Source organism: Triturus cristatus, chromosome 5_2, assembly GCF_964204655.1.
Source record: "Triturus cristatus chromosome 5_2, aTriCri1.1, whole genome shotgun sequence".
NCBI classification, from domain to species: Eukaryota; Metazoa; Chordata; class Amphibia; order Caudata; family Salamandridae; genus Triturus; species Triturus cristatus.
In genome coordinates, this window is record NC_140588.1 from 1,096,279,261 (window position 1) to 1,096,301,934 (window position 22,674).

At 53.1% G+C, this 22,674-nt stretch overlaps 1 protein-coding gene across 4 annotated transcripts in view; it reads left to right on the forward strand.

Annotated features, from left to right (window-relative positions):
* LOC146829753 (class I histocompatibility antigen, Gogo-C*0203 alpha chain-like) overlaps positions 1-22,674 on the forward strand; it is a 439,978-nt gene that overhangs the window by 138,700 nt on the left and 278,604 nt on the right. For all 4 annotated transcript variants that reach the window (XM_085608479.1, XM_085608480.1, XM_085608481.1 and 1 more), the window contains exon 4: positions 4,205-4,474. In XM_085608479.1, coding sequence (XP_085464605.1) covers positions 4,205-4,474 — 270 coding nt within the window. The remainder of the gene's footprint in view (positions 1-4,204; positions 4,475-22,674) is intronic.

Sequence of the window (22,674 nt, forward strand, 5' to 3'; positions counted from 1 at the left end):
GTCCATGCCATGGCAACATCGGGGTCCATGCCATGGGAATCCTGTCCCTCCTTCCCGCAGTCTGCCTCCATGTGGTAGCCATGGTCCTCACCAAGAGAACACCAGGGTACATGCCATGAGAATCCTGTTCCTCCTTCCTGCAGTCTGCCTCCATGTGGTAGCCATGGTCCTCACCAAGGCAACATCGGGGTCCACGCCTTGGGAATCCTGTTCCTCCTTCCCGCAGTCTGCCTCCATTTGGTAGCCATGGTCCTCACCAAGGGAACATCGGGGTCCACGCCTTGGGAATCCTGTTCCTCCTTCCCGCAGTCTGCCTCCATGTGGTAGCCATGGTCCTCACCAAGGGAACATCAGGGTCCATGCCATGGAATCCTGTTCCTCCCTCCCGCAGTCTGCCTCCATGTGGTAGCCATGGTCCTCACCAAGGCAACATCGGGGTCCATGCCATGGGAATCCTGTTCCTCCTTCCCGCAGTCTGCCTCCATGTGGTAGCCATGGTCCTCGCCAAGGGAACATCGGGGTCCATGCCATGGGAATCCTGTCCCTCCTTCCCGCAGTCTGCCTCCATGTGGTAGCCATTGTCCTCACCAAGGGAAAATCTGGGTCCACGCCATGGAATCCTGTTCCTCCTTCCCGCAGTCTGCCTCCATGTGGTAGCCATGGTCCTCACCAAGGGAACATCGGGGTCCATGCCATGGAATCCTGTTCCTCCTTCTCGCAGTCTGCCTCCATGTGGTAGCCATGGTCCTCACCAAGGCAACATCGGGGTCAATGCCATGGGAATCCTGTTCCTCCCTCCCACAGTCTGCCTCCATGTGGTAGTCATGGTCCTCACCAAGGGAACATCGGGGTCCATGCCATGGGAATCCTGTTCCTCCCTCCCACAGTCTGCCTCCATGTGGTAGTCATGGTCCTCACCAAGGGAACATCGGGGTCCATGCCATGGAATCCTGTTCCTCCTTCCAGTGGTCTGCCTTCATGTGGTAGCCATGGTCCTCACCAAGGGAACATCGGGGTCCATGCCATGGAATCCTGTTCCTCCTTCCCGTAGTCTGCCTCCATGTGGTAGCCATGGTCCTCGCCAAGGGAACATCGGGGTCCATGCCATGGAATCCTGTTCCTCCTTCCCGTAGTCTGCCTCCATGTGGTAGCCATGGTCCTCACCAAGGGAACATCGGGGTCCATGCCATGGAATCCTGTTCCTCCTTCCAGTGGTCTGCCTTCATGTGGTAGCCATGGTCCTCACCAAGGGAACATCGGGGTCCATGCCATGGAATCCTGTTCCTCCTTCCCGTAGTCTGCCTCCATGTGGTAGCCATGGTCCTCGCCAAGGGAACATCGGGGTCCATGCCATGGAATCCTGTTCCTCCTTCCCGTAGTCTGCCTCCATGTGGTAGCCATGGTCCTCACCAAGGGAACATCGGGGTCCATGCCATGGAATCCTGTTCCTCCTTCCAGTGGTCTGCCTTCATGTGGTAGCCATGGTCCTCACCAAGGGAACATCGGGGTCCATGCCATGGAATCCTGTTCCTCCTTCCAGTGGTCTGCCTCCATGAGGTAGCCATGGTCCTCACCAAGGGAACATCGGGGTACAAACCATGGGAATCCTGTTCCTCCTTCCCACAGTCTGCCTCCATGTGGTAGCCATGGTCCTCACCAAGGGAACATCAGGGTCCATGCCATTGAATCCTGTTCCTCCTTCCTGCAGCCTGCCTCCATGTGGTAGCCATGGTCCTCACCAAGGGAACATCGGGGTCCATGCCATGGAATCCTGTTCCTCCTTCTCGCAGTCCGCCTTCATGTGGTAGCCATGGTCCTCACCAAGGGAACATCGGGGTCCATGCCATGGAATCCTGTTCCTCCTTCCAGTGGTCTGCCTTCATGTGGTAGCCATGGTCCTCACCAAGGGAACATCGGGGTCCATGCCATGGAATCCTGTTCCTCCTTCCCGTAGTCTGCCTCCATGTGGTAGCCATGGTCCTCGCCAAGGGAACATCGGGGTCCATGCCATGGAATCCTGTTCCTCCTTCCCGTAGTCTGCCTCCATGTGGTAGCCATGGTCCTCGCCAAGGGAACATCGGGGTCCATGCCGTGGGAATCCTGTACCTCCTTCCTGCAGGCTGCCTCCATGTGGTAGCCATGGTCCTCACCAAGGGAACATCGGGGTACATACCATGGAATCCTGTCCCTCCTTCCCGCAGTCTGCCTCCATGTGGTAGCCATGGTCCTCACCAAGGGAACATCAGGGTCCATGCCATTGAATCCTGTTCCTCCTTCCTGCAGCCTGCCTCCATGTGGTAGCCATGGTCCTCACCAAGGGAACATCGGGGTACATACCATGGGAATCCTGTTCCTTCTTCCCGCAGTCTGCCTCCATGTGGTAGCCATGGTCCTCACCAAGGGAACATCGGGGTCCACGCCATGGGAATCCTGTTTCTCCTTCCCACAGTCTGCCTCCATGTGGTAGCCATGGTCCTCACCAAGGGAACATCGGGGTTCATACCATGGAATCCTGTTCCTCCCTCCCGCAGTCTGCCTCCATGTGGTAGCCATGGTCCTCACCAAGGGAACATCGGGGTCCGCGCTATGGGAATCCTGTTCCTCCCTCCCGCAGTCTGCCTCCATGTGGTAGCCATGGTCGTCACCAAGGTAACATCGGGGTCCATGCCTTGGGAATCCTGTTCCTCCTTCCCGCAGTCTGCCTCCATGTGGTAGCCATGGTCCTCACCAAGGGACCATCGGGGTCCGCGCTATGGGAATCCTGTTCCTCCCTCCCGCAGTCTGCATAGAGTTTACAAAAGCTTTCAACCAGATGTGTGCCAGCCCTGCCTGTCAGTGCCTTCCCAAATGTTATATGGTAGTGATAATCCCCACTGAAGGCTTCAGAAACACACCTGGAGTCTGCACACGGTCATCTGATACAAGATGGCTCGACACGCTAAGACATGGAATGAGACTAGCTGTACATCTTTGCACCACCTCTGAGTTGTCTGTATATTTGTCTGTCTTTCTTATTTGCATAAGATCAGTTCATCGAAACAATTTGGTTTTCTGGTTCTTTGTAAACAGTCCTTTCAATGCAGCACAGGTAAAGATGCAGTGTGATAAGTTAATTAGTTACTCCACTTGTGTGGGACTTATCATACGCCACATCGTGCGGGTTCTGACTTTGGACCACATGGTTTGTTATCATCAAGTCCTCATCCATCAGTGGATTATAACCTTTGTTCATATATTGATTTAAGAACTTAAAAGTTGATATATGATAACTTTTAGGCATCTTGTTTCCTCCACTCTTGAATCAGTTTGCAGGAACTTCAGGTGTCTCTACAGATTGTTGCAAAAGCGCACTATCTGCTGCTCTTGATTTTTGGATGGAGAATCGTCATTTAAATCCCTAGGATATACATTGAAGAAGCTCTGAAGAAGTCCTATAGTACAAAACACATTGGCTACAGCAAGAATCCAAGAAGAAAAGGATATGTTTTAAAAGAGTTCATGAATAAAGAATTTCAAAAAAAGATTCTGTGAGTCTCTGCATTTTTGTCCAATTGCTGCTGTGAATAATCCGGGTGTTATTAACCAAAAAATGATTGGGGTGTGGGTTGTGAGTCACATCGTCTTTAAATCTGATAGAGATTTTTCTCCTGGTTTTGTAGACTAAGACGGCTGGTCCTCTTGACTCGAGCACCACAATGTTTTGAATTACAAGCAGCCTGTGTATGTGTTGTGTGCGGTATCCTATTGCCTCTGCCTCTTCTTGGTAAATCGCTTGATAAATTAATTATAAAAACTGGATGTGAGGTTCCCTGTAATCCCGTCACCGGGTATATCATGCAACACTACTTTGACATCATCTTCTTTCACCTCCATCGAGCCTCTGCGGGTGAGCCCCAACATCTGTCCCCTTCCTTGGTCCTTTCCTTGAGCTCCTAGTAGCATCCTCAGTTCCTTGTAGGATGGAGCTACCAATGTAGTGGAGTCTGTGATCCGAGATGGCTGTGGTGGGGCTTCTCTTAGCAGCCCCTCTACCCAGGTTGCTCCTCTGTGCAGGTGCTCATGGCGACCTGGAGGTGTCGTAAAAGGGGGTAGTCAAAGCATGTGCTGAAGAAAAGTGTCACTGGTATCTGTTTCCAAATAATGTACTGGTTAAAACCCAATGTTGTAATTGTTGCGTAATTGTACTTATTGCGTTTCCTGCCAGTTGCCCCTCAAACAATGGTCACACGAAGAAAGAACGGCGATCGCACTCTTCTGACCGGCTACGCTTATGGATTTTATCCCAGAGAAATTGAGGTGAAATGGGTCAGGAATGGTGTAGAGATGCCCTGGGAATCGAGCGAAATCTTGCCAAACCCTGACGGAACCTACCAGGCCCAGAAAACAGTGGAAGTTCAGGAAGGAGATGATGAGAAAACGTACAAATGTGAGGTGTATCACAGCAGCCTGCCGGACACTGTGACCGTGGTGTATGGTAAGAAATGCTCTTTGGTCTGTAGCAGTTGATTGTGAGGGTGGTGCAAATATTGACTTCATAGGGTCCCTGGTTTGATCTGTTCCTGTCACTGGCGCTAGGCCCAGCCACAGAAGCGGAGTACATTTTTATGGGGAGATTTGTGGGAATGCTGGTGGTAGAAATGTTGTAGATCCTGCAGATTTGAGAAGTTTCCCTCACAGACGTGTGAGGACATTGTGTCAGTTTAGCCAAAGACTGAGGTTCGAAGGGCATTCTGAGTAAGAAAACCTAGTGGGATCCATGCAGGTCGCCCCTCCCTAGACTCTCCTTCAAAAAAGGAATCAAGGAACCTTATTACAGAGCGGCGCTAGCCATTCTGTAGTTTTAGTTAGGGTTCCCAGAGACAGGATTTCCTTGGATTTTGGACCGTTAATAACTTTGCGCCCATTTGACAAATCCGTGCAAAACCTTGCAGCCCTATTCCTTTTTTTAGGTCTCGCTGAGTCAGCGCGCATGCACTGCTCGGAGAGACATTTAGTAGGTGAGTTTTCAAAGTGTTGCTGGCTGGCCTAGCGCTTGCGTTCACGCAAGCGTGCACGCACGGCGCAGCCAGAAGCTTTCAGCGCCAGAAGCGCCATCTGGAGCTTTCACTTTTTCCTGCCGTTGCATGCGCACCCCTGCTTTCACTTTTGCTGTCCCTCTCGCGTGTTTGCCGGCGAGCGTGCACTTTCCTTTTGCTTGTTTCTCCACAAGCCAAGCTTCACCCATCTCCAAGCCACCCACAGCGTCCCCAGGTTCTAGTGTCAAAGGGCTCACCGATTGGCTGTGTCCTCTCTCCCCAAACAACTTAATTTTCAGACACACTGTTATACCGCAAGCTTGTTTTTCTTTTGCCTCCACTTGTTTTCTAACTTTCATGTTTCACTTTGCTCCCGCCCCCTCCCGTTGTCCTATTCCCTTTGCTCCCGCCCCCCCTGTAGTGTGTGTGTCTTTATTCCCGCACCCTCGCTCGTTTCTTTCTATTGTCTATTTCCTCCCACCCCCCCCCCCCCCCTCCCGTGAGCACCATGCCCACACAGCCGTAACTTCCTGGGGAAGAGGTGAGGCATCTGTTTTAATTGTCGCTATACAGGTCAGCTTTGCATAATTGCAGCCACAGTTTATGTTTCCTATTGATTGCTAGACTTATTTTGTTTCCGTATTGTCTCTGTTCCCGCCCCCTCCCGTTGTCTGTGTTGTCTCTCTTCCCGCCTCCTCCTGTTGTCCGGGTTGTCTCTGTTCCCGCTCCCCTCCCGCTGTCTGTGTTGTCTCTGTTCCCGCCCCCTCCTGTTGTCCGTGTTGACTCTCCTCCCACCCCTCTCCCGTTGTCCGTGTTGTCTCTCTCCTCATGTTACCATCAGCCTCCCAGCGCCATGCCTGCGGCCCCTGTCCTGGGGCAGTACCCTTGCCTGCTGCTCATACACACATAGCAGCAGCAGTAGTTCCTCCGGTGCTCCTCCAGCAGCGACCCGGGCATGCTGTCGGACATTTCCAGGCTCAACCAAATCCGCAGGGTCCATGGACACTCTCCCATGTTGTTTTCTCTGCCGTTAAGCTGCTTGCTGCCAGATTTCTTCACCATAGGCTTCAGGGATCTAAAATCCCCTGCTAATAGTCTCCTTGCACACCAGAGCTGCATCAAGGGGTCCGTTCTGCAAAAAAATATTTTTATGTTTCTTTACCCTTGTTGTGATACAAAGTCAGCTGAAAGTGTGTTTTAAAAGCAAAATAACCCTTGCACTCACTGACACAGCTGTCAATACTGTGACCATTTGCTGTAGTGTAATGTGATGGACAGATTTTTTTTGTGGTGTTTGCTTTCCATGTGACTGTTCATGTTTTTCCTGAAACAGTAATATTTTCTTGAACTCTTTTGGGGATAGGGTGCTTAATTATACTAATTTCATGTTTATCCATGGGAAAGCCACAGCTTGACACTTGCATGGATACTTTAAAAAAACAACTATACACTGTAGTGATGCTACGGGGGTGGCTTCCCCAGGCACCCCACGATCTGATCACTTGTGCCATGTGTGTCAGGCCTGCACCTCGTGCACACACCAATCCGTGCTCTTTGCATGAACTGCCTTCCTCTTCAGCAGGCTGCATACTTCTTCGGCTTCTGGGCGGCTTCTTATTTTACTTACGGTAGTACACACTTTGAAACAGTATACAAGGCTATGCTGCTTTCAAGTAAAGAGTTCCTGCTGCAAGCCGAGATTATGCAAATTATGGAGGTCTTGATTCAAGGTTATGTTAAATACGTATGTTTTTGAAGGGTCGCCATTCACTAGTAAGTGTGCCATTTACCAATCTGTTTCTAGTGGGCACAGTAATTGCTGTAAAACAATACCCATTTTCACAAATATATATTCCTTTGTCCTTTATGGAAAAATGGGCTACTGCATTTTTTGACTATCCACCGGGTCTATGTTGCAGGGTAATTTGCAGTCGTTTAGCATTTATGTTCTACTGTGCATTTGACTTTACTTTGTGGTAGTATTATGCCTCACTCTGGTTGGCTGGGTCCCCCCATCTGCAAGATGGCGGGGACTGAGAGTTGTGCTTCACCTCTCTCCCTCACTTGGTTTTCCCTCGGGTTCTCCCTCTCAAAGTGGGGGTCAGAACCAATGGGGACCAGTTTGCTGGGAGCAGCAAGTGGCCTGGGGAAGCTCACAAAGGCAGCATGCCTTTGAAGCTTCCCCTTCGTGGACCCTGCCCATCCTGGGGGAGGAGGCTTGGCACCTCGTCCCAGGATGTGCTTTGTTTCAGGCCCCCGAGAGCAGCAGGCTCTCGACCCAGGGGTCCAGAAACATGTCTGGTGGTGGCAGCTGAAGGAAGCCACTCAGCCTGGATACTATTGGTAGGTCGTTTTTCAGGGGGCATCTCTAAGACGCCCTCTGTGGTGCATTTTACATTAAATCCCATACTGGCATCAGTGTGCGTTTAATGTGCTGAGAAGTTTGATACCAAACTTCTCAGTTTTCAGTAAAGCCATTATGGTACTGTGGAGTTCGTAATGACAAACTCCCAGCACCATATACTCTTAATGGCATTACTGCACTTACTGTGTCTAAGAATTGGCTTAGACACTGTAGGGGTACAAGGCTCATGCACCTGTACCCTCACCACTGGTATAGTGCACCCAGCTGGAGGGGTGACTGAAGTATGCCAGGGCAGTGTGTTTGTGGGCATGGCACACAGGGATGTGTGCCATGTCAACTCTCTGTTTTGTTCTGCTCCAAGACACTCAGCCTGCAAAGGCAGTGTGTGTGTGTGTGTCAGGGTACAGGGCCTCTAAAGGTGGCACAATAAGTGCTGCAGCCCTTAGGGGCCTTCTCTGGTCACAGGGCCCTGGGTACCTAGGGTACCATTTACCAGGGACGGACCTGTGGCCAGAGATGCCAATTGGATTTAGGCTTCAATACAGGTTTAGGGAAGGACCACAGGCCCTGGGCACCTGATTGGCAGGAGCCCAGGGCACACTCAGTCAAAGTACATCAGCAATTCAGCAAAAAGTGAGGGCATACCATGCAAGAAAGATGGCACTTTCTCAACCCCCCCCCCCCTCCCCCAAACGAAAGATGATGAGACTAACCTTGCCCTATGGAGTCTTCATTGTCTAAGTGGAAGAACCTGGAAAGTCCATCTGCATTGGCATGGGCAGTCCCAGGTCTGTGTTCCACTTCAAAGTTCATTCCCTGTAGGGAGATGGACCACCTTAGTAGTTTGGGATTTTCCCCTTTCATTTGCATTAGCCATCTGAGAGGTCTGTGGTCCGTTTGAACCAGGAAGTGAGTACCAAACAAGTAGGGCCTCAACTTCTTCAGGGACCAAACCACAGCAAAGCCCTCCCTCTCAATGGCACTCCAACGCTGCTCTCTGGGGAGAAGCATTCTGCTTATAAAAGCAACAGGGTGGTCTTGGCCTTCGTCATTGGTCTGGGATAGGACCGCTCCTATCCCTAGCTCAGAGGCATCAGTCTGCACTATGAACTGCTTGGCATAATCTGGTGCTTTTAGAATTGGTGCTGAGCACATTGCTTCTTTCAAGGTGTCAAAAGCCTTTTGGCAACTAAATGTCCAGTTGATTTTCTTGGGCATTTTCTTGGAGGTGAGTTCTGTGAGGGGAGTCAGAATGGACCCATATCCTTCACAAACATCCTGTAGCACCCAGTCAAGCCAAGGAATGCCCTGACTTGGGTCTGGGTTGTTGGAACTGCCCAGTCCAGGATGGCCTGGATCTTGGGCTGTAAGGGCTGTACCTGGCCTCCACCAACAAAGTGGCCCAAGTACACCACAGTCCCCTTTCCTATCTGGCATTTGGATGCCTTGATAGTTAGGCCTGCAGTTTGCAGGGCTTTTAAAGCCTTCCCAAGATGGATCAGGTGATCCTGCCAGGTGGAGCTAAAGACAGCAATATCATCAAGATAAGCTGCACTAAAGGACTCCAACCCAGCCAGGACTTGATTCACCAACCTCTGGAAGGTGGCAGGGGCATTCTTTAAACCAAAGGGCATCACAGTGAACTGATAGTGCCCATCAGGTGTGGAGAATGCTGTTTTCTCTTTTTCTCCTGGGGCCATGCCAATCTGCCAGTACCCTGCAGTTAAGTAAAGGTACTGAGAAATTTGGCTGCCCCCAATTTGTCTATCAATTCATCTGCTCTTGGGATAGGGTGAGCATCTGTCTTGGTGACAGAGTTGAGCCCGCTATAGTCCACACAAAACCTAATTTCTCTCTTTCCACCCCGTGAATGAGGCTTGGGGACCAGAACCACTGGGCTGGCCCAGGGGCTCTCAGAGGCTTCAATAACCCCTAACTCCAGCATCTTGCTGACTTCAGTTTTGATGCTTTCCTTGACTTGGTCCGACTGTCGATAGTTCTTGTTTTTGACAGGTGCACTGTTACCAGTGTCCATATCATGGGTACACCAGTTTGTCAGACCAGGGGTCAGGGAAAAGAGGCTAGCATACTTTTGCAAGACTTGCTTGCAGTCAGTCTGCTGTTGGGCAGAGAGGGTGTCTGAAAAGACCACACCATCCACTGACTCATCTTTTGGGCTGTAGGGCTGTAGGAGAGGAGCGACCACTGTGCCCTCGGCCTGGTTGCCCCCACGCCCACTGCCTGCTGCCTGCCTCCTTCCAGCTGCCTACCTGCCACCTGCTGACGCCTCCAGCCCGGCGCCCCAGCCGCCGCAGGGCCGCCCGCCTCGATCGCCGATCCAGCCCGGCGCCCCAGCTGCCGCAGGGCCGCCCGACGCAGATTTTCGCGCCGGTTTTTGCCCCGACCCCGCCCCCACGCCTGCTGATAGGACCACGCGCTCCCCGCCTCCCAGCTGACCCGCCCTCCCGGCTCCCTTCTTAAGGGGACCCCGACCCAGGTTCTGCAGCGACCACTGTGCCCTCGGCCTGGTTGCCCCCACGCCCACTGCCTGCTGCCTGCCTCCTTCCAGCTGCCTACCTGCCACCTGCTGACGCCTCCAGCCCGGCGCCCCAGCCGCCGCAGGGCCGCCCGCCTCGATCGCCGATCCAGCCCGGCGCCCCAGCCGCCGCAGGGCCGCCCGACGCCGATTTTCGCGCCGGTTTTTGCCGCGACCCCGCCCCCACGCCTGCTGATAGGACCACGCGCTCCCCGCCTCCCAGCTGACCCGCCCTCCTGGCTCCCTTCTTATGACGCCCCCTCAGCGACCGCGCAGCGGACGCGCGCAGCGGGAGCACCGAATGAGCGCCGAATGAGCGCCGAATGAGCGCCGAAGGTGCGCCGAAGGTGCGCCGAAGGTGCGCCGAAGGTGCGCCAAAGGTAAGCCCGTCTGCGCCCGTCCGCGCCTGGACCGCGCCCAGTGCCAGGACCCCTGGCCCCCGCAGACCCCAGCCCACCCGCCGGACCTACGACGCCGCCACCCTCATCGCACTCAACGACGGACGAGTCCCGGGATGCTACCGTGCCACCCCGAGACGCACCCACGGACCCTTCAGCTGCCGCACCTGCAAGTTCACCTGCATCCGGACCCGCCCCACACCAGCACCCGCCAAGCCGAACACCAGCAGCAACCACCTCAAGTGCATCCTGCTCAACACCCGCTCAGTCCACAGACACGCCATCGAACTCTTGAACCTCATCGACACCACTGCTCCTGACGTTGCCTTCCTCACGGAGACCTGGATGAACGCCTCTTCAGCGCCCGACATCGCCATCGCCATCCCAGAGGGCTACAAGATCACCCGGAGGGACCGCACCGCCAACCAGATAGGAGGAGGCATCGCCATCATCCACAGGAACACCATCCGCATCACGACCTACACCGACGACATCCTGACTACCGCCGAACACCTACACTTCCGGATCCACACCGACCCGAAGACCACCCTCAGAGGCACCCTGATCTACCGACCCCCGGGACCACGCACACAATTCAGCGATGACATCGCCGACTTCATCAGCCCGCACGCCCTCCCCTCCGCTGACTACATCCTCCTGGGGGACCTCAACTTCCACCTGGAGAACAACAACGACCACAACACCACCACCCTGCTCGACAACCTCGCCAACCTCGGACTCAAGCAACTGGTGACCGCCCCCACCCACCTCGCCGGACACACACTCGACGCCGTCTTCTCCTCCAGCAAAGACATCGCCTTCAGCCACGCCACAGGACTCCACTGGACGGACCACAGCTGCGTCCACTTCACCTTCAAAAGAACGACGACCCACCACCACCAGCAACAGGTCGCCCGCAAAAGCTGGAGCAAGATCACAGCCGACCAGCTCGCCGCTTCCCTGAGCCAGCACCCTCCCGCCAGCTCAGCGAACCCCAGCCAGGCCGCCGACAACCTCACGAAGTGGATCAGCAACTGCGCGGACGAACTCGCCCCACTGAGGACCCCGCCCAGCAGACCCGGCAGCAAGAAGGCCCCATGGTTCACCGACGAACTCAAGAGCTCCAAGAAGAACTGCCGAGCCCTCGAGAAAGCCTGGAGAAGGGAGCCAACCCCGGACAACATGACCACCCTCAAGCTTGCCACCCGGAAGCACCACCAACTGATCCGCGACACCAAGAAAACTGCATTCAAGGACCGGTTGGATAACAACGCACACAACAGCAAGGAACTCTTCAACATCGTGAAAGAGCTCTCCAACCCCAACGCCGGAAACAACGACACCACCCCGTCGCAAGAACTCTGCAACTCCCTCGCCTCCTACTTCCACAACAAGATCGCGGACATGAACAACAGCTTCAACACCCTACCGACGAACGCCACGTCCAACCCGACCGAACCACCGCCCCCCACCTCCACCCGCCGCGCCTGGACCCCGATCTGCACCGAAGAAACCGTCCGCATGATGAACTCCATCCACTCCGGATCTCCGACCGACCCCTGCCCTCACCACGTCTTCAACAAAGCCGACGCCGTCATCGCACCCCACCTGCGGGACATCATCAACACCTCCTTCACCACCGCCACCTTCCCTGAGAGCTGGAAGCATGCCGAACTCAGCGCTCTACTCAAGAAACCAACAGCGGACCCCACCGAACTCAAGAATTACCGCCCCATCTCGCTGCTCCCGTTCCCAGCCAAAGTCATCGAGAAGACCGTCAACAAGCAACTGGCCGCCTTCCTCGAGACGAACGGATCCCTCGACCCCTCACAGTCTGGCTTCCGAGCCAACCACAGCACCGAGACCGCCCTCATCGCTGCCACCGATGACATCCGAACCCTAATGGACAACGGAGAAACAGCGGCCCTCATCCTCCTAGACCTCTCCGCGGCCTTCGACACCGTCTGCCACCGCACCCTAGTGCAGCGCCTCAGCAACGTCGGAATCCAGGAGAAGGCACTGGAATGGATCATCTCCTTCCTCGACGGAAGAACACAGAGAGTCCGTCTACCACCGTACAAGTCAGAGGCCACCAAAGTCATCTGCGGCGTCCCTCAAGGATCCTCGCTGAGCCCAACCCTCTTCAACGTCTACATGAGCCCCCTCGCGGCCATCGCACGCCAACACAACCTCAACATCATCTCCTACGCCGACGATACCCAGCTGATCCTCTCCCTGACCAACGACCCCGCCGCCGCCAGAGCCAACCTTCACGAAGGAATGAAAGAGGTAGCCGAGTGGATGTCGACCAGCCGCCTGAAGCTGAACTCGGACAAGACGGAAGTCCTCATCCTGGGATCCTCGCCCTCCGCCTGGGACGACTCCTGGTGGCCCCCCGCCCTGGGCACCGCACCCAAACCGACAGACCACGCACGCAACCTGGGCTTCATCCTGGACTCCTCCCTCTCCATGACCAAGCAAGTCAACGCCGTCTCCTCGTCATGCTTCAACACCCTGCGCATGCTACGGAAGATCTTCCGGTGGATCCCCACCGAGACCAGGAAGAATGTCACCCAGGCACTCGTCACCAGCCGACTGGACTACGGCAACGCCCTCTACGCCGGAACCACCGCCAAGCTCCAGAAGAGACTCCAACGGATCCAGAACGCCTCAGCCAGACTCATCCTCGACATCCCGCGACACAGCCACATCTCCGGACACCTAAGAGACCTGCACTGGCTTCCCGTCAACAAGAGAATCACCTTCCGTCTCCTCACCCACGCACACAAAGCCCTACACGACCAAGGCCCGAGCTACCTCAACAACCGCCTCAACTTCTACGCTCCCAAACGCCATCTCCGATCAACCAGCCACGCCCTCGCCGCCGTCCCCCGCATCCGAAGAGCGACAACAGGAGGAAGGTCCTTCTCCTACCTGGCCGCCAAGACCTGGAACTCCCTCCCGACCGACCTGCGCCTGACCCAGGACCACCTCGCCTTCAGGAAGAAGCTCAAGACCTGGCTGTTCGGGCAGTAGCAGCACCCCCCCCCCCCCCCCGCGCCTTGAGACCCTCCGGGTGAGTAGAGCGCTCTATAAATGCCTATGATTGATTGATTGATTGATTCACTCTCTGCTTCCTGTTCCTCATCAGTCACCATCAGCATGGTGATGTCAGCCCTGTCATTGTAGAGCTTAAGGCGGTTCACATGGATAACCCTTTTGGGTGTCCTGCTTGTGCCCAAGTCAACTAAGTAAGTGACCTCGCTCTTTTTATCTAGGATAGGGTAAGGGCCACTCCATCTATCTTGGAGTGCCCTTGGTGCCACTGGCTCCAAAACCCACACCTGTTGCCCAGTTTAAAATTCAACCAGTGCAGCCTTTTGGTCATACCAGTGCTTCTGAAGCTCCTGGCTGGCCTCAAGATTATTGGATGCCTTTTCCATGTACTCAGCCATTCTGGACCTTAGGCCAAGCACATAGTCCACAATGTCTTGCTTGGGTTCTTGGAGAGTCCTCTCCCAACCCTCTTTCACAAGACAGAGTGGTCCCCTCACAGGATGACCAAACAGAAGTTCAAAGGGGGAAAACCCTACTCCCTTCTGTGACACTTCTCTGTAAGCGAAAAGCAGGCATGGCAACAGGACATCCCATCTCCTCTTGAGTTTTTCAGGCAGTCCCATGATCATGCCTTTCAATGTCTTGTTGAACCTTTCAACAAGGCCATTGGTTTGTGGATGGTATGGGGTAGTAAACTTGTACTGCACTCCACACTCCTTCCACATGTGTTTAAGGTAAGCAGACATGAAGTTGGAACCTCTGTCTGAAACCACCTCCTTAGGAAACCCTACCCTGGTGTAGACACCCAGGAGGGCCTTGGCTCCTGGAGGAGCTGTAGTAGTCCTAAGTGGAATTGCTTCAGGGTACCTAGTAGCATGATCCACTACTACTAGAATGAACTTGTTCCCTGAGGCTGTGGGAGGTTCAAGTGGACCCACAATGTCCACACCTACCCTTTCAAAGGGGACCCCCACCACTGGTAGTGGGATAAGGGGGGCCTTTGGGTGGCCACCTGTCTTGCCACTGGCCTGACAGGTAACACATGAGCTTACAAACTCCTTCACCTTTTGGTGCATCTGGGGCCAGTAAAAGTGACTGACTAGCCTTTCCCATGTTTTGGTTTGCCCCAGATGTCCAGCTAGGTGGATGTCATGAGCCAAAGTTAGGAGGAACTCCCTGTATGTCTATGGCACTACCACCCTCCTGGTGGCTCCAGGAGTGGGGTTTCTTGCCTCAGTGTACAGTAATCCCTCTTCCCAATAGACTCTGTGGGTACCACTGACATCTCCCTTTGCTTCTGAAACAGCTTGCTGCCTCAGGCTTTCAAGAGTGGGACAGTCTTGCCGACCCTGGCACAGCTCTTCCCTAGAGGGTCCCCCTGGGCCCAAGAGTTCAACCTGGTAAGGGTCAAGCTCCATAGGCTCAGTTCCCTCTGGGGTGTCCAAGTCCTCTCCCTGTGGGGAGGGGTCCTGAGTGATTTGCTGTACAGAAGCTGGTCCCCCAGTCTTCTTACCTTTTCTCTTGGTGGGTTGGGCCATACTTTCAGGCTCCAATCCTACTTTTTCACCCTTCCTCTTGCTCTGTGCTCTTGTTTGCACACACACCAATTCAGGGATACCCAGCATGGCTGCATGGGTTTTCAACTCGGCCTCAGCCCAGGCTGAGGTTTCCAGGTCATTTCAAAGCAGACATGCAGCTGGTAACTTTTGAGAGACCACTACCTGTTTCAGAACAGTAACCACCCCCCCCCCCCCCGCCTAATGTCACCATAGCCATTGGATGATTAGTGGTAACACTGTCAGAATTGGTGACTGGGTAAGTTTTCCCAATCAAGTATTGCTCAGGGGAAACCAGTGTGTCTCTCACCATAGTGAGCCTGGCACCTGTATCCCTCAGAGCTTCTATTCTAGTTCCATTAACCCAGGGGTATTGTAAGTACTTGTTTAAGTTGGGTTGCCACACAGCTACAGTGGCAAACTCAACTTCCCCCTCTGAAACTAGAACTGCTTCAGTGGGCATCCTGATTTGCTCTGGGCACATTGTTGATCCCAGCTGTAGACTTGACACCCCAGGTGTTGCGGTACTGGTTGCCTTAGGGGCCTTGTTGTGAGGGCAAGATTTATCTACAGCTAAGTGTCCCAACGTCTTACAGTTGTTACACCAGTACCCTGAAACCTACCAATCCTTAGTGTGGTCACAGACTGGCCTAAGCCAGCCTGCTACCACCGCAGGAGTGCGGCCTAGGTGGCACGGTTTTAAAGTGGAGGAAAGATACCAAGAGGTCAGGTCTCCCCCTTTTGCCGCTCCTATTCCTTCTATGAAGATGGGTGTCCCTTAGGGCTCAATCTTTAGCCCCACATTGTTCAACCTTTATATGTCTCCCCTTGCTCCCTTGGAAGAAGATTGCGGTGCTGCAATAATTTCCTATGCTGACGACACGCAGCTTCTGTTCACCTGTGACAAAGGTGAGGACTTTGCAGGTGAGAAGATCACCCAATGCCTGACTGGGGTTTTTGCATGGGGGAACCAGCTCAAATGCAACCCAGAGAAATCAAGGTCATTTTTCCCCCTCTCCACCTTTGAATGAGTGGAAACAATGGTGGCCATCAGACATGTCGCCTCCCTTCTCGGTTAGCATGGCCAAGAACCTGGGTGTCAAGCTGGACGAGACTGTCTATGAAGGCCCAACTCCAGTCAGTCGCAGGATCATGTTTTGGCCTCCTGCGGATGCCCAGGAAATGTCTTCCCCTCATGCCTCTCGCCCACAGGAAGACCGTTGTCCAGGCTCTGATTGTCTCGAGACTGGACTATGCTAATGTCCTATACATAGGCCTCCCGGGGTACCTACTGAATAGATTACATGTGGTCCAGAATGCGGCCCCCAAGGCGGCCCTCCTGCTCAAACCTAGAACCCGGATCTCTCCTCACCTGAAAGCTTTGACTGGCTTCCTGTGAGGAAAAGAATTTGCTTTAAGGCATTGGTCTTGGCGTTTAAGGCTCTACAGGGTACGGGCGCACATTATCTCAGAAGGAGAGCCGCACACTATGCCTCCCGCAGAACCCTCAGGTCCTCCTCACCACATCTGGTTGCGGTCCCATATCGGAGGCGCTCTTTCCAAGTGCAGGTCGCATGCTTCTGGAACCTCCTGCCGGTGACACTCAGACAAGGGATGGACCTACTAACCTTTAGGAAGCTGCTTAAAATCTGGCTCTTCAGGCACATACCTTAAGTCTCCCCCTCCCTCTAGGGTAAGCTGCAGACGAGTTCTGAGGTTCTGTAGCGCCGGGACACTCTTTCTGAGTAACTGTGCGCTTTATAAATACCCCCTCATTCATTCATTCATTCATTCAGACAGCATTCTGACCTCATGGGGAGAGTGGAGAGAACAATTCCTCTCCTGTGTGGAGGTGTTAACACCTCCCACTGGTCAGGAAGAGCAATCCGTAACATCAACTTACAAGACCAGTCTGCATATGCCATCTGGCATGATTGATCAGCAGGATTCAGGAGGCCATGAGGTCCAGCAGCCTCAGTGTCTTCCTGACCGAAACCCAGGACAAGGGCTGAAAGATCAGAATCATAGCCCGAATGTCCCAGACTCACTGTTCGGGAGGATAAACCCGAAACTGCGCCGTATCCAGAGCCGCTCCGTGGAAGAGGAGCTTCTGAGAGGGAATCGGGTGCAACTTCGGCACGTTGATGGAGAACCCCAGCAAATGCAGGAGGTCGGCCGTAGTCTGGAGGTGGGTGACTGCTCAGTGCAAGCCCGCCTTCAACAACCAGTCGTCAAGATAGGGAAAGACTGAAACCCCTGATCTGCGCAGATGAGCTGCGACCACCGCCATCACTTTCGTGAACACCCGAGGGCCGCTGGTAAGGCCAAAGGGAAGCACGGTGAACTGAAAGTGCTCGTGGCCTACCGTGAACCGCAAGACCTGAGCCAGTGTAAGCATTTTGAACTTCTCCTTCCGGAGGAAGCGATTGACGTTCCGCAGGTCCATGATAGAATGCAGGCCCTTGTCCTTCTTGGGGATCAGAAAGTAGTGGGAACAACAACCACGACCTACTTCTGACGTCGGAACGCGCTCAATCCCCTTGGCCAAGAGGGCCATAACTTCCTGTTGGAGAAGTGCCAAGTGATCCCCCAACATGTGGTGGTACTGTGGTGGCATGGCTGGAGGGGTAGTATCTCTAAAACCCACCTGTCCGAAGTGATGGTGCGCCAGTGGGGGTGATAATGGCGAATCTTGCCACCCACTGGTGTTTGGTGGGCCTGAAACCCTGGACTAGGAAGGTTTGGAGGCAGTGGTGGCAGGGGTAGTGGTGGACTGACCCGCTCGCTGGCCCCGTGACCCTACTCGGCGGGTTCCCACGTCCGCGGCTGCACTCAGACTATTGCGTCGCAGGCCTGTGGCTCGGAAACTAACATGACTGGAGGCTCCTTCCTTGCCCACGAAAGGAACGAAAAGCAGACCCCGAAGGAGGGTGCGTGGCCGAATGGCCCAAGTTATTGGCCGTAGCCCGCGAGTCCTTAAAGCGCTCAAAAGTTCTATCCGCTTTGTCGCCAAAGAGGCACATGCCATCAAAGGGCATGTACATCAAAGTGTTCTGGACATTCCCCGAAAAGCCGGTTGGTCTCAGCCAGGTGTGACGGCGGAGCGCCACCGATGTTGAAATCGCTCTGCCTAGTGAGTCGATGGTGTCAAGGCCACAACAGATAGTGAACTTGGCCACATCTCTCCCCTCAGCAATGGCCTGGGAGAGCACTGTCCGAACCTCCACCGGACACTGAGGCAGCACCTGCGCCACCGTATCCCACAGAGCTAGGCCTGGGCGGTAAATTCCGTTCCGCTCGCGGAATTTGCAGAATTTGGGTAATTTCTTGTTCCACGGAGAACACGAATTGCCCAAAATTCTGCGTTCCGCGGCTTTGCGGAATTTTTTGCTTGTTTGCGTTCTCAAAATGCGTGTTCGCAAGATATTTTTCCCCGAGCACGCAAACAGCGTTTGCGAACAGGAAAAAAGCATCGCGAACAAGCAATTCTGCGGAATTTCTGCGTGCTCGCGGAGGTTTTTTAACTTTTTGTTTAGCGCGACTACGCAAATTCTGCCCACCCCTAATAAACAGCCCAAGAGGCATGCGGTGTTCACCAACCGCAGCCCTGACCTGGCAGAAGAGAAAGGCAAATGCTACTTACCAGTATGCATCTGTTCTTGGCATGTAGAGCTGCAGATCTACACACTGTGCATAGATCGCCATCTGGTGTTGGGCCCGGATGTTGCAGTTGTTTTTCTCTTGGAAAGTCTTTGGAAGTCACGAGGTATGTGACTCCTCCTTTGGATCGTATTGCGCATGGGCTTCGGCTCCATCCTCAGATTGCTTTTCGCCAGCAGGGAAATGATGGAGCGTAGTAATAAACAGTGAAGATGCCCATGTGTGTTGTATCTAAATAAGATATACTGGAACAGATAAAGGTAGCCGGGGAGGCGGGTGGGCGTATGTAGATCTGCAGCTCTACTTGCCAAGAACAGATGCATACTGGTAAGTAGCATTTGCCGTTCGAGGCATATGAGCTGCAGATTACACACTGTGCATAGATTATACAGCAGTACCCATCCCTAGCGGCGACCACCAGTATCTGTTGCAGTGCTTTGAAACAATGTTTTGAGTACAGCCTGGCCCACACTAGCTTGTTGCTTAGCCTGCACATCTACACAATAGTGTTTAGTGAAAGTGTGCGGTGTCGACCATGTAGCTCCTTTGCAGATATCATCTAAGGGGATGTTCCCTAAGAATGCCATGGAAGCCCCTATCTTACGTGTAGAGTGGGCTTTAGGGGCACAGATAGCGTTCGTTTTGCTTTGTGGTAGCAAATCTGAATGCATTTGACAATCCACCTAGCTATCCCAGATTTGGAGATGGGGTTGCCTTTATGTGGTGGTGAGAAGGAAAAGAACAGTTGTTTGGTCTTACGAAAGGATGGTGTACTCCTGATGTAGTAGAGTAAGGCTTGTTTGACATTAATGTGTGGAGAGCTCTTTCTGCAACGGTTTGTGGTTGCGAGAAGAATACAGGTAGTTCCACAGACTGGTTTAGGTGAAAAGGAGAAATGACTAGGGAGGAATTTTGGATTGGTACGGAGAACAACCTTGTTATGGTGGATTTGCAGAAAAGGTTCTTGAATGGTGAGTGCTTGTATCTTACTGACCCTTCTGAGGGAAGTGATGGCTACAAGAAAAGCAGTTTTCCATGTTAGGAATTGAAGTTCACATTTGTGTAGAGGTTCAAAGGGTGGCCCCATTAGTCTAGTGAGAACGATGTTTAGGTTCCACACAGGTGAGGGTGGCACTCTGGGGGGAATTATTCTTTTAAGGCCTTCCATGAAGGCTTTTATGGCAGGTACTCGAAAGAGTGATAGATGTTGCCTGTTTTGCAGGTAAGCTGCTATGGCTGCAAGGTGCAGTCTATTAGACGTGTAGGCTAGATTGCATATTTGGAGGTGTAGTAAATAGCCTATGATGTGTTGAATGGACACATCTAGGGGATCGAAGTTATTGTTGTGGCAATAGACCACAAAACGTTTCCACTTGGCTGCGTAGCAAGCTCTAGTGGTAGGTCGCCTAGCTTCTCTAATGACATTCATACAGTCAGGAGGAAGATTCAGGTAACCGAATTCTAGGATTTCAGGAGCCAGATCGCAAGGTTGAGCTGAGCTGGGTCCGGGTGTCTGATCTCTCCATGGTTCTGGGTTAAGAGGCTTGGAGAGAGGTGTAACTTTTGGTGCGGTACTACAGCTAGTTCCAGCAGTGTGGTGTACCACGGTTGTCTGGCCCACGTTGGAGCTACTAGGATGAGAGTGAGGGAGTGTTGTTGTAGTTTGCGCTCCACTAAGGGAATGAGTAGGAGAGGCGGAAAAGCGTACGCAAATCTGCCTGACCAGCTCATCCATATCGCATTGCCTCTGGACAATGTGGACAATGGGTGTGGATATCTGGCGGCGAAGCTCGGGCATTTGGCGTTTTCGTGGGATGCGAAGAGGTCTATCTGTGGATGCCTCCACATTTGAAAGTACGGGTGAAGAACGTTGTGGATGGAGTTTCCACTCGTGGATTTGTTGTGCTTGTCTGCTCAGCAGATCTGCTATAGTGTTCTGGACTCCTGGGACATGTTGGGCTAGGAGGAAGATTTTTTAGTGTATGGCCCATCTCCATATGCACTGTGCTAGTTGAGAGAGCTGCAGAGAGTGTGTGCCGCCTTGTTTTTGTAAATAGTACATGGCTGTCATGTTGTCTGTGCGGACTAGGACGGCCTTGCCTGATATGTGTGACTGATAAGCCTTTAGTGCTAAGAATATTGCTAGTAGCTCCAGATAGTTGATGTGGAGCAACTTTTGCTGAGGTGTCCACCTGCCCTGCATGGTGTGATGTAGTAGGTGAGCTCCCCAGCCGGAGAGCGATGCGTCCGCTGTCAGTACTATGTGAGGAACAGGGTCCAAGAACTGTCGCCCTTTGGAAAGGTTTGTGGTGGTCCACCACTGCAGAGAGCGATGGGTCCGACCGTCTATCAACACCAGATCTGTTAAGTGACCCTGGGCCTGGTTCCATTGGCGCCCTAAGCATTCTTGGAGAGGACGCATCTGGAGTCTTGCGCGAGGTACTATGAATATGCAAGAGGCCATCATTCCTATGAGTTGCATGAACAATCGAGCTGTAAGAGAGTGTTCCGGCTGAAATTTGGCGCGTAGAGCCTGAATGTTTGCTATCCTGGCAAGACTGGGGTAGGCTAGCGCTCTTGAGGGGTCTATCGTGGCACCTAGGTATTGCTTTATGTGGGACGGTTGCAGATGGGACTTCGTGTGCTTTACTGTGAAGCCCAGGTCGTGAAGTAGGTGTATAGTTGCGTGAGTGTGTTGTACACACTGGTGGTATGAGCTGGCTTTTATTAGCCAGTCGTCCAGGTATGGGAAGACGTGTATGTGTTGTCTTTGCAGATGTGCTGCCACGACCGCTAGGCACTTGGTAAACACTCACGGTGCTGCGGTGACTCCGAATGGAAGCACTTTGAATTGATAGTGTTGACCGTCCACTACAAACCTGAGATATTTTCTGTGACCTGTGTGAACGGGAATGTGGAAATAGGCGTCCTTGAGGTCTAGGGTGGCAAGGAAGTCATTTTGGGAGAGCAGGGGAAGTACCTGCTGGAGTGTGACCATGTGGAAATGGTCTGAGTGTATATAGTGATTTAGGGGTCTGAGGTCCAGGATGGGCCGTAGAGTGTCGTCTCTTTTTGGTATGAGGAAATATAGGGAGTAAACGTCCATATTTTGTTGTTGGGTAGGAACTGGCTCTATCGCACTCTTATGTAGGAGGGAGATTACCTCCTGCTTGAGAAGTGACCAATGTTCCTGTGACATTGGGCGGTGTTTTGGTGGAATGTTTGAGGGACTGATTTTAGTTCGAGGCAATAGCCTGCCGAATTATTTGTGTCACCAATTTGTCTGAGGTGATAGTAGCCCAGCCATGCAGGAAATGTTGTAGTCTGCCCCCGACTAGAGTGGGATGGTCTGGGGGGAGTGAAGTGAAGTCATTGGGTAGGAGTGGAGGCAGAGCGGGAGGTATTAGTTTTGCCTCTGCCTTTATTGTTGTTCCCCCTGTAGCCACCTCTCTGGTAACCCCTAGTGAAGGTGGATTGTGTAGGGGCTTTATATGACGTAGAAGCGCTGTCGGAAAAGTAGCCTCTAGATGTGCTTCGAAAGGAAGAACGGCGAAAGGAGCGTCTAGGAGGGTGTGACTGTAAGGCTCCCATAGATTTTCCGTATCGGTGTCTTTCTTCATCTTCTCAAGGCCAAAGAGATGTTCTTGGTCAAAGGGGTGGTTAAGGATGGAAGCCTGTACCTCTGGTTTAAAACCGGAAATGCGCAGCCAGGCATGCCTACGGAGGAGGACGCTGGTGTTAATTGCCCTAGAGGCGGTGTCTGCAACATCGAAGGCACAGCGTATGGAGGTGTTGGTGATGGTTTTTCCCTCCTGGATTAGCTTGTTGGCTCTATTCTTGTACTTGTCAGGGAGGTGCTGCATGATTGCTTCTAGCTCATCATAATGCGCCCTATCGTATTGTGCTAAAGGCACTTGTGTGTTCGCAATGCGCCATATGTTGGCCGCCTGAGATGCTGTTCGCTTGCCAGAGGCATCTAGGAGTTTGGACTCTTTATCAGGTGGTGGTGCCTCACCTGATGCCTGGGAGTTTGCACGTTTCCTTGCAGTGGAGACTACGAGGGAGTCTAGTGGAGCGGGCCCTCTGA